At 44.3% G+C, this 11887-nt stretch overlaps 1 protein-coding gene and 1 pseudogene across 2 annotated transcripts; both read right to left on the minus strand.

Moving 5' to 3' along the window:
• Positions 1–1529: 1529 nt before the first annotated feature.
• On the minus strand, positions 1530–6327 carry LOC101784818 (annotated as a pseudogene).
• A 193-nt stretch (positions 6328–6520) lies between these two features.
• On the minus strand, positions 6521–11420 carry LOC101785472 (disease resistance protein RGA2). Of its 2 annotated transcripts, XM_004979972.3 has the most exons (4): positions 10476–11419; positions 9560–10219; positions 7371–9058; positions 6521–6977 (listed from the first exon to the last, which is right to left on the minus strand). In XM_004979972.3, exons 1-4 carry the CDS (start codon positions 11300–11302, stop codon positions 6940–6942), a joined length of 3213 nt encoding a protein of 1070 aa, XP_004980029.1. In that variant the 5' UTR covers positions 11303–11419; the 3' UTR covers positions 6521–6939. The 2 variants fall into 2 exon arrangements, with proteins under 2 accessions (XP_004980029.1, XP_004980027.1); XM_004979970.3 differs by having other exon boundaries at positions 7371–10219; positions 10476–11420.
• Between the last annotated feature and the right edge of the window lie 467 nt (positions 11421–11887).

An 11887-nucleotide genomic window follows, 5' to 3' on the forward strand; every position in this document is an offset into this window, starting at 1 on the left:
TGGGTTCGAATCCCACGCAGCGTGCATGCGTATATTTCGCGTGAAAAATCGTGGGCCTCCATCCATCCGGGAGATTTGCACCCTACCAACCAGGACTAATACCGAGTTCTCTACCAATGACACTTATACATAACTTACTACTATACATACAACATAAGTTGATAGTTATATAAAATGGCTTCAAAACATATGCAATATAGGTCTTGTTTTGAAGATCTTGTCACAAGGATCACAATGGTGCAATCGGATTTGGAAATGGACGATTGATGAGAGAGTAATGAACAATTAAAGAAAATGGACTCTTTTTTCTCAATGACACCCGCAATTGCATCATCGTGAAAACAATGTCTCTATCTACCTGCAACAACAGTTTGCACCCGCACACACCTCTACAAGCCATGCAAGAGCGGGGTGCCTAGTCACCATGTAATAATTATGTCACCACACGATAGGGGTGGAGTCACGCGTCATTGTGTTAGCACGAGATAGGGGTCGCGCAATCCGTATTTGCGCAACAGGTCACGTGATAACACGGTCCTTTACAAATACGCCTTAATTGGATTCGGTCTGGATCGGCGATTGTGGCTCCGTTCCGTCCGCCACCGGCCCGCCGCCTCCTCCGGTAAGAATCCTGAAGCTCCGACCCCGCTCAATTCCAAAGCAAACAATTCGCTCCATTATTAAGTGGTAGCCGTGCGCTTGCTTGGCAGTTATGGCGCCGCGCCGCGAGCGTGCACCCCATATCCTCCTGCACGGCAGCAGTTTTGTGGTAAGACAATCCGACAAGTCCACGGTGTGGCGATGCAATTTGATATCTGAATGGAGAACTTGCTTGGAAGTATGGATTCAGAGAAGCAGAACAGAACAGAATCCCCCGCAGTTTTCAGCATGTCTTTGTTCATCTCTCTGTTCTGCGAATCAGGTGTCTGCTCGGGACGGGATGACGGTGCCGGGAGATCCTGGTCGATCGCTGCGAGTCCATGCAGCGTCGCGGGCGCTCACCCCGACGGCCAAGCGGCCACCGTCGCTGGCGAAGGGAGCGAAGCCCGCCATGGCCACCGGCCGCAGCGCCTGGCTGACGAGGAAGGAATGAAGACGATCCCGCGAGTAAGCTCCATTATATTAGTCAACGGGGGCGCTCGATTCGTCAGCTGCGTTTGGCTTCATCGATGGTCGTGGGCTCGTGGTGAGCCTCGTTCTTCATACCGGGGTTCCACGCTCCACAGGGAAGACAGTTCGCTCCATTATTCAGTGCTAGGGGCACTCGGTTCATCAACAGCTCCGGCGAGTCATTGGAGCAGGGGAAACCTCTGAAAACCTGATGTTCTGCCAAACATGGATTTAGAGAGTGCCAGCCAGGGTTTACAATTTTGTTTTCGGCTTTTTTGTGACACCGCTGAAATTACTGAAATTTGTGAAATTATATGGTTAGTATAAGAGTTTTTGAACTTTTTTTTGTATTGAGTTGAAGAATATGCAACACAAACAATATAAACTATGAGTCTAGAATACTGTATTTGCAATAAGTGTAAATGTGTAATGGTGAATTTTGGAATTTTCTTTCAGTCACCACCAAAATTACCGAAATTGATGAAATTTCAGCGACATTTGGCTGAAATTAGGAACCCTGGTGCCAGAAATGTGAATGCCTAATGCTGTGACCTTAACACTCTGAAGCTTACATGAAACATGAAAACACCTTGTTGCAAACTTGAAAATAGGGGATGTGAGTTCAGATTTAGCTCTTTATTCCAACGTAGCCACAAGCCCACAAGACAAGCTCACGCGAGAGAAAAGGTAAACAGTTAGTATCACCTAGGCCCTGATAAATATGACTCAGAAGGAAGATAAGAAGAACCTGCTCCCACGGTATTGTTTGATGCAAAACTAGGGACCAAAGTGCAGTCAGGTATTTCCTCCATGCTCATCACACCTTCCAACACTTTGGCGATTGTTGACATCAAGGGTCTTCTGCTGCTATCAACCTGCAAGCACCACATAGCAAGCTTCATCGCTTCCACGACCTCTTGCATATGCAATCTCATGTCATTGCTGCTACTATCCACCAAATCAGACAACTGGCCAAACCGTGCCTTCTCTTGAAGCAGGCTTATCAAATGGATGTACTCCTCAGGCAGTGATTCATCCAAATTTTCTCGACCACATATGATTTCGATCATCACAATCCCAAAGCTGTAAATGTCAGCCTTCTCTGTGATTTTTGAACCCAGCCATTCAGGTGCAAGATAACCACGTGTTCCTCGCATTCTAGTCATGACTTTGCTTTGATCCCTGTTTATCATTTTTGAGAGTCCAAAGTCTGAGACCTTAGCGCTGAATTTGTCATCCAAGAGAATATTCTGTGGCTTGATATCCAAATGAGCAATCCTTTGCTCACATTCTTCATGAAGGTAAGACAAACCCCTAGCAATGCCCAATATGATATCACGTCTAGTTTTCCAAGAGAGAGTGAAGACTGTACTTTTGGGAAAGATCCATTTGTCTAACGAGCCATTGGACAAGTATTCGTAGACAAGAAGCAACCAACCTTATGAGATTAAAGTGATGAATTCTGCCAATTGTCTTGACCTCTGCTAAGAACTCTTCCATTCCTTGCTCGAGACCCTCCAAGCGTTTGACAGCAATAGTTTGCTTGCCTATCTTGCCTTTGAATACGGACCCAAAGCCACCACCTCCCAGCTTTATACAGAAGTGGCCAGTAGAAACTTCTAACGCATGAAAGGAGAAACACTTTGGTATTCCAGGTATGACATCAAAGGGTGGTTCCTCATTTTTCTTGTATTTCTTCCATACAGCCACACAAACCAAGACAGATATTAGACAGAATCCTGCAATTGAACCAACAACAATAATGCTTGTTCTCCTTTTTTCTGAGTGATTACCTTCTACCTTTACAAATGCTGAAAAGTGATTTGACGAATCATCTGCAAACAAAATTGCCATGCTGTCAGATAGCAACAAGCAGTAACCACCATCACTACTGTAAACGTTCTTTTGGAAAACCACTGCTTTGCAATCGCAATCAGTTAAGCATGATCGCTTGCAAACATTTTCAGAAGTTGAACTTGCTAATAACAAGAATGCGCTGTTACTGAAGTAAGAAACATTGTTGACTTGTATTAGCTGGTTGTTTTGTGCTTGGTTGCAGGAAGGGCTACTTAAGGGTATACATCCAACGGTTGGTTGCTGTTCATTTTGGAACTTAAAATTGCTGAAACTAGGACAAGAACATTGTCCCTTACTGCAGACACCATAATCTCCACAGGCTGTTGGATAATCGCTAAAGCTCATCTTTGTGCTTAATACATCAAGTACCATCAGACAGTCCTGGCCTTGCATTTCGTAGAGCCTTAAATGCCCATCAGGCTCCAATCTCATAAATTGTAATGATTTTGCAAAGGGCAGGGAGAACATCTTTTCTGGTAACCCAAAGCTACCATTGCAAAAGTCAGAACAAGGTGATGGTATATTAGTTTCAAACAACTTTGTATACAATGCTGGTTGGAAACTGTATAACAGCCCACTCCACTGTGCAGAAAGATAAACCATGCCAGATGGCCATTTTGTGTTTGAGGTCATAACACTGAGATTTGTTCCCATGCAAAGTGACTGCCCCATTACTAATGTATCAGTTGGGTGGTCAAACGACTGCCAGACAGAGGAGTTATCTTGATTGAAAAGCACAAGGTTCCCGGAAACACCAAGGCCCATACCAGTGACAGACTTGCTCGTTGTGGCTGTGGACCACACCATGGTACCATTCTCATCGTGGAGCTGCAAATCCCCTTCTCTAGTGAACTTTAAGATGACGTCGCGGTTTACAGGATTGTCAGGGTTGGCAGACCAGATGACTGGAGCTTGGGGTCCAAAAATCACAATAGAGAGAATGAATGAATGACCATCTATGGTATAGAAGCCAAAATAAGTTCTATATGACATGATTCTATGGTCAAGAATAGGAAGGATACTAGATACGTTGTGCATGTTAATGCGCTGCAGCTGCATATTTGAAATTTTCCAAGAGCTAGGGGGAGCAACTGCAGAGAGCTGAGCAACATCATTGAGGTGGAGAGAAAAGCCAAGCAATAAAATGATGGCCATCAACATATCGAAATGTAGCATGGTGGTTTTCTTATACTTAAGATGATGAAAAAACTTTGGAGTCTGGTGGTGAGACGATTTATGGATGGCAAACCTTCAGAACTTTGACATATAATAACGGAGCACCATTCTGTCCCCTCCCTGTTTCTCAGAATTATCAGGAGAGAATCACAGTCCAGGCACCATCCCTACGGTATAAAATAACTGAAAGGTAGAAGAGGTATCACAATTAGTATACAAATTTTAGAAAGTAAGAAGACCAAGAAAATGCGTCAGTGGAAGGATTGTACCATTTTGAAGATCACTACTCTCCTCGTGTTAGTCACCAAATTAAGAAGGATTGATACTTCTGGAGAATTCAGGAGAAGGGCAGAATGATTGCTTATGTAGGCAGTCCAGTATTAGTGGGCCATTCTCTGAAGAGAAACTTCAAGGAAATAAATAGACCATACAATTAATTTATCCGCACTGAAGAAAAATCAAAGAACAACCGCATTCTTGGGCATTTTTTGGCATTTGGCTTCCTCTCAATAGTCAATAAACTACGATGTGGAAAATGATACACGATAATTGGTTTGAAATTGTGGTGACTCTTTGTTCAACACACGTCAAGGGTCCAATATAGCGGCTCTAGTTTTCGAAGACTTTTCAGCAGAAGAAATGCCACTGCTTTCTAATAGTAATGCTACAGGTAGAATAGAACCGTTTGTATTCAAGTACAACTCAGGGTTCAAGTGGTTCAAATCACTTAGATGAGAAGGTTATAAACACAAGGAATGATTATTTATACACATTGTTGATTGAATAGTATACAAAATAGCTGTACGTCAAGCATTATTAATTTCAACCACTCTGCATGTCATGGATGCACCAAGTGACACACACCACAAGGTTAAAAAACAGCTGCAAAACAGAAGAAAGCCAGAAAATTAACCGCGAGCCATTCAATAGATGTGTAGGGCTAATGGGCTATAGCGGTATATATGTGATGTATACACCGGCCCTAGCTAGTTGTATCACGTTTTGTAACCCATAAGATTCGCTACCCTGGTATAAAAAAAGCTAGGTGTGTGATGGCCTATCGTCACAATGAGTGGTAGGAATAAGCAAAGACTTTTTCTAGTAGCACTTGTGGATATGTACACGTAAATGCCTGTAGCGTTCATGTAGGATTGGCATGTTCAAAAGTATTTTTGCAAGGTTCCAAGCAGAACCCCCCAGTTCCATCAGCAAAGAAAATAAGGAAATAAACTTTTGGAAACGTCAATAATTTAATTCGAGATACTGAGAAGCAACTAGCCCCAATGAAGCACCTGTAATTCGACCGTCTCCTGTTCTCTATTCATAGAAAGATACAGAGATCTTATTCATGCCACCATGTGATGTATGAGCAGTGAACTCATATATGTGCTCTAGCACTACTGCTAGTGGCCCTTGAAAGCCGGTAGGCAGTGAACACTCAGTGTGCCCTGTGGGCAAAGCATCGAGCACCTGGAGTGCCGCCTGATGCCGGCAGCAGTCATCACTCATCAGCGCACATACAAACCGGCGAGAGAGACGACGGCATTCATGGGAGGGAGAGTAAGGGGCTGGAGGGTACCTTGCAAGTGCAATGAGCGATCCTGGGCAGAGGATGGTGGCCGGAGCCGAGCGAGCAGATCGAGGACTTGGAGGCACTTGTCGCCGTCGATTCGAATGCGGGAAGCGCGGATGACTGGATGTGCTGGCATGGTATCGATGGATGGGAGCGCGGTACGCACGGCTGCAAGGTCAGCGGTGGCCGGCGGCCGGCGGCGTGGCGGCGCCGGATGCCAAGTCCACCGCCCCCGAATGCTCTGCAGTGCAGAAGAGTCCCCGGTTCGCGATCCACTTATTCTCAATTTGGTCGCCGTATTTTACATATACCTCCCTAGTTTGGACCGAATATTTTCACAGAGACCCCTTTATTTTACAAATACCTCCTAAATTCGATCGCGATCCAAATATGGCCCCTTGCTTGGTGTTGGTCGGCAGTTCCGGCTCGTTTCTGTCCGGCGACGGCCGCCGCCCCGGTCAGAATCGTGGAGCTTGGACTCCATTTCACCATTTGAGCAAATAACTAGTGAAGAAATATGAAGTACAAGATAGCTGGTGCTGTTCTACTTTGCACAAGTGAACACAGCAGATGTATAACTTGAGCGAGCACATCTGAGCATTGTGGCTGATGCCGGTTCGGCGTAATGCTTTATAACCTTTTTTTCAGTGCCACCATCACATCTCTCATTGACATCCTTTGGACTTTGGATACTCATTCACATCTCTCATTCACATCTCTCATTGACATCACTCTAGCAATTCCAAACATAGTGGGATACAGAGCATACCAAGTGGATACTCAACTACATTTGACAGTTGTTCGTTCAAAAAAGAAACTCCAATAGAAGAAACTTATATTACATATGACAGTTTCTGTTCAGAAATCTTATATAGGATACAAATAACTAGTGGAGAAAAATGAAATAAGAGATGGCTGATGCTATTCATCTCTTGCACAAGTAAACAGAGCACATGTATCCAAATACAGGGGAAATTGGTAATGACTACTCACTAGGCTGCACTCTGCTTTGAGGTTGATGCAGATTGGGCGAAGTCCTTTATAATCTTTTTTAGTATCACCACCACATCACTCTTTGCCATCCTTTGCTCAGGAGATTCACACGAATGAAGCTAGGCATGTACTGGCTGATACCATGAAGAGTGCCTGCGCCATGTCCGACATGTCCAAGACCTACTACAGGGCGTGTGGTCTTCACACAGAAGCCCCGTAGGAGGAGGAAGCTAGGAGCAGAGACGCCCAAGCAGCGATGGAGAGCGTCCTGTTAAGAAATTGTAAAGTTCAATAAAATTTCAAATATATATACAAATTTGGTATAAACTTCATCCAATTTTACAAACAAGTCATAATGTCAGAACATGTCCATATATGCAAGTTCTATTGAAAATACAGGTGCAGGAGCAATGTTTGCAGCGGTGAAAATGTTTTTTTTCGGAGCTAACTTAACACCGTTAAGTGCCCTAAACCGTGTGGGGGCATAGTGTGTTCAGAAATTGAAAAGGCAGGACAAACTTGCAAAGTCTAAAACATAGTGCCAACTCCGTAAAACTAGGAGCCCGTTTATCAGCTTGAAGAGGATAATAACATAAATGAACGGATTTATGCATTATTTTTGTCGAAACGACTAATAGTGAAACAAGTGTTCAGTGGGTACCTTCAAAAATGCCATACCGCTCCCGCAGGTCTGAAACAAGTGACTTTATACCTGGACAGTCGTCAACTGATAGGTAACTGAGTGCATCCAGCTCGCCTGATAGGATTTGTAGTTGGGAGCAACCACCAATATATATTTCTTTAAGGGATGAGGGAAGATTGAGAACCTCTAACAATCCATCACAGTTATTGATTCTCAGAGTTTCTAGAGATGATGGAAGGAAATTACTCCGGCCGGATGGTGAGAGATCCTCCTGTACAGCAGTGGATGCTATGATGACGTCAGTGCTAGGACGACCTGCATTTAATGATGTCTTGTCCTGTTGCTTGAAGGATATGGTCTTCAGATTTTCACAGGATCCAACATCCATCTTCTTGAGGGCAGGGGTAGGGTTGAAGACCTCTACCAGACTATGGCAAGCAATTATACGTAGAGACTCGAGGCAGGGCAGGGGTAGCTCTAATGTTGCCTGGTCAGGAGCATATCCAACCAGACTCTTGCAATGCCAAATTTCCAGCCTCCGCAAGGAAACCAAATTTTGGAACTCGTTTTCCGGCCAGTAGATTAGATCATTCGACCTATAGATAACCAGATCTTGCAGCTGCCGAAAACAAGCCCACAGAGCTAGTGCATGTGATTGGAAGAACAAACTGCAGCAGTAAAGGTGCATATTTGTCACAGATGAAATATAGTCCCATTTGTCCTTGCCATCCACCTCGATTCCTTTCAGTTCCAAATTGGACAGTGACGTCATATATCTAGTTGCTCCCAGGGACCTCTGTTGGTTTTCTCCATCACTCATATATAGGAATAGTTCCCTGAGCTTTGGTGCTCTAGGCAGAGTGGTTAACTTGTTGCAACTATCAATACGGACAGTCTCAAGCAAAGGGAATAGTGCATGTTCTACTTCAATTTCAATGGCAGCCTCCCATCTCTCAAAGCTCCGTAAATCTTTCAACATGAGGCTCTTCAATCCTGGGAATGCTGAGCGGACCATTGTATATTCTCCACCATCATACCATTTTCTGAGCACTCCCGCTTCTGGTAATGCTGTCAACTTTTCGCAGCGTTCAATATGCAATTTCTCGAGCTGAGGAAATGCTACTAGCTCTTCTTCCACTGCCTGATCATAAAACCTATCAAAATTATCAAGATCAACAAGCTTAAGATCCTTAAGCTTTCCAAATGTGGAGGATGTACAACTGCTGCACAAGAACTGCAACTGTGTCAATCCTTCCAAATGAAGAAGCTGTAGTGCTGGTAACTGGCACAATGGAGGAAGCTGCTCAGATTTTCTACACCAAGATAGCCGAAGCTCAACCATGTTTCTTAACGCACCCATCCATAATGGAAAATTGGTGCCTTGGTAGGCTTCTATTTCTAGAGCTAGTAGTCTATCATGAACTTGGAGAACCTCTAGCACCTCGTTACATTGCTGTTCCTCCTCCTTACGACTTGTCCACCTTAATGACAGCTGTCTCAGTTCCTTCTTATTTCCAAGATTTGCTTGTCTTGCATTTCTTGCTTCTGTCACATTTTCGAGCTGCTTTAGCTCTAGTGAACCACCAATGTTCAAATTTTTTAGCTCTCCAAGACTACTACAATCCGAGTCACTGCTCACTACAAAACATGTAAGTGTTCGAAGAGAGGTGAGTCGTCCAAGCTCCGGAGGCATACACTGTAAGTTCCTGCATCCATCAGTGTAGAGATGACAAAGGGCAGTCATGTACTTCATTTGCTTCGGAAGCATACTAAGATACTTACAACCAGAAAGTTTAAGTGTCTGAAGATTATATAGTATGCTTATGTCATCTGGAAGTGCTTTGACTATACTCCAAGAGATATCAAGGTACCTAAGGTGGTGCAGATGCTTTGGTTTTATTGGCAAATACCGTGATGTTGGTAGAGCAAGTGCTCGCAGAGAACTATATTTGGATGAATGCAGCACATCTCGAGACCTCTCAACAAACATCGTTCGGATAGGTATAGACATTTTCCTAATGGAACGAGATAAAATATCAATATTTGCAATACTTCGTCTTTCAAAATGTATATGGCGGGTAGCACTTGGAAGTAATTCACCACTTTCATTCATTTCATCAGTTATATATATGCACTCGTCATGTGTAGCAGACACTGCAACATCGTGCATAAGGTCATGGATCTTCAAAAAAGTTGTAGAACTATACCCGAACCTTGTTGGATCTTGCTCCACATACTCGAACAATGACCTTGAAACCATCTCGTTGACAATCCGTTTACCCACGGTTTCAATTGGTACCTTGTTTTGTTCCGAGATGATAAAACCATTAGCCATCCATAGTTGGATAAGGTTGTCCACATCAATTTGATAATCCTTTGGATACAAAGCACAAAAAGCAAAGCATGGCTTCATGTCAGTTGGCAACTCATCGTAGCTAAGCTTAAGTATAGGCAAAATTCCAGTCTCAACAGTGCATATGCTGCTTCTCTGTAGCACATCCTCCCATTCTTCCGTAGTGGCCTTCTTACGCAATATAGACCCCAGAGCTTTGGCTGCCAATGGTGACCCAGCACATCTCTCTGCAATCGGACCAACCAGGTTTACAAGCTCATCATCTCGCTTATGCAAACTGAATGCTCTTGTTTCAATAATTTCCTGTATGAATTCGTTGCCCAAAGTTCCGACATCAAGGTATTTCCTTTCGTGTGAGATCCCAATTGTACCCATTAATTGAGCTATTTCTGTGTTACGGGTGGTTGTCAGTACGGCACTACCGACACCACCTTGTTCAAGACAGGCCTTGAACTTTTCCCACTTGTCCAAGAAGCTCTCCTCATCCCATACGTCATCCAATACAAGAAGGTACCTGTTACCAATAATTAATTGTTTACATTAGCACCTTTATTTCCAGCTAATAGATAGCCAGAAGACGGGTTTGCAATCCCAACACACAATAATGATAGAGGAATAATGCAGTAATGATTATTGTAAACAATTAATAATTATTGCTTTCAACACACAATAATGATATGGTCACTGCATGTACTGAGAGATTAGTAAGAGTGACTTGAAAGCACGATAGAGGACGAGAGAATCGAGTTGATTAACTCCAGCTAGCTTACCTCTTTCCTTTAAGCTGTTCCTGAAGCTCCTTCAGTGCCTTTTCAAGGGAATCCTTGGAAGCGTTACAAATTTTGTTGGCAAGATCACGCAGATTGAAATCATCTGACACACACACCCACTTTAGTAGCTGAAAATGATCCTTGACTTGAGGATCGTTGTAGATGAGCTGAGCGAGGGTGGTCTTGCCCAAACCTCCCATTCCAACGATGGGAATAACCTTGAGATCACCATTGGTAGCTTGATCGTTGACCAATATCTCAACAATTTTCTTCCTTTCCTCGTGCCTAGATCGGCTAACAATATTTTTAGGATCAACGATATTGGAATCCGTCTCACGCCCCTCCTTCAGTGCTGGTGCCTGCTGGTGTTGAGGCGTGTTGAACCCAAAGTCGTTCATGTGATGCACAAGGACGTTGATGGTGTCAACAACGCGTTGAAGCTTGCTGGCCATCCTGATACGGAATATAACACGGTTGTGAGTAGGAAAGAGCTTTACTCCAGCCTTGCCAAGCTTGGTGATGTGCCCATTCTTCTTGGCTTGACGACGGAGCGCCTCATACTCGAACTCATCAAAGATGTCGATCGCCTGGTATGCCACCGTCTTGAGCTCGCCAAGCCATTCCTTCACTCCTCCCCGGTGGGACGACGCCTGCTTCTCAGCGTCGGCGATGACGTCGAGGATGGCAGGCAGCTTGCGCTTGAGGACCTCGTGCTGCTTCTCCATACCCTCCATCACCTTGTACTTGTCCAGGAGATAGTTGGACGCCTTCTCCTTCACCAGGGACACCAGTGGGCCCACCACCAGGCTGACCGCTAGTCCAGCCATCGGAGCTCTTGAGAAGGCGAACTCAGAGTAGAGGGGAAGGGGAGGGGAGCACTATGGCCGAGTGGAGAAGATAACGGTTAGAAGGGCGGCACTTGGCGTATGAGTAGCTAAAGCTTGAGAAATGGCCGGCCTTTTGACGATTCCTGATCGTACCAGGCTAACAGCTCAGCACTATGGCTGTCTCTGTCGGCAAGCGCACATGGCCTTCATTGACTGCACTGGCATCCGCTGGCCAAACAGTGCTGCTGCTTCCTACTCCCAATTATTGTTGATAGACCGCTGCAACTAAGGGCCTCTTTGGCTGTTAAAGTTTAACACCTGTCACATCGGATGTTTGGATGCTAATTAGGGGGGTGTTTTCTTCCCGTGTCTTATTTTTAGCACGTGTCACATCGAATGTTTAGATACTAATTAGGAGTAGGAAACGTATGCTATTTACAAAACTAATTACACAAATGGAGTGTAAACGATGAGACGAATCAATTAAACCTAATTAGGACATGAATATAGGATGTTTACCTTCATTATCCAATTGGTCAGACTCAATTAAGTGAGCTTACTAGTTTCCTCTAGAGACCTAGCACT

This window comes from Setaria italica, chromosome VIII, assembly GCF_000263155.2.
Source record: "Setaria italica strain Yugu1 chromosome VIII, Setaria_italica_v2.0, whole genome shotgun sequence".
NCBI lineage: Eukaryota > Viridiplantae > Streptophyta > Magnoliopsida > Poales > Poaceae > Setaria > Setaria italica.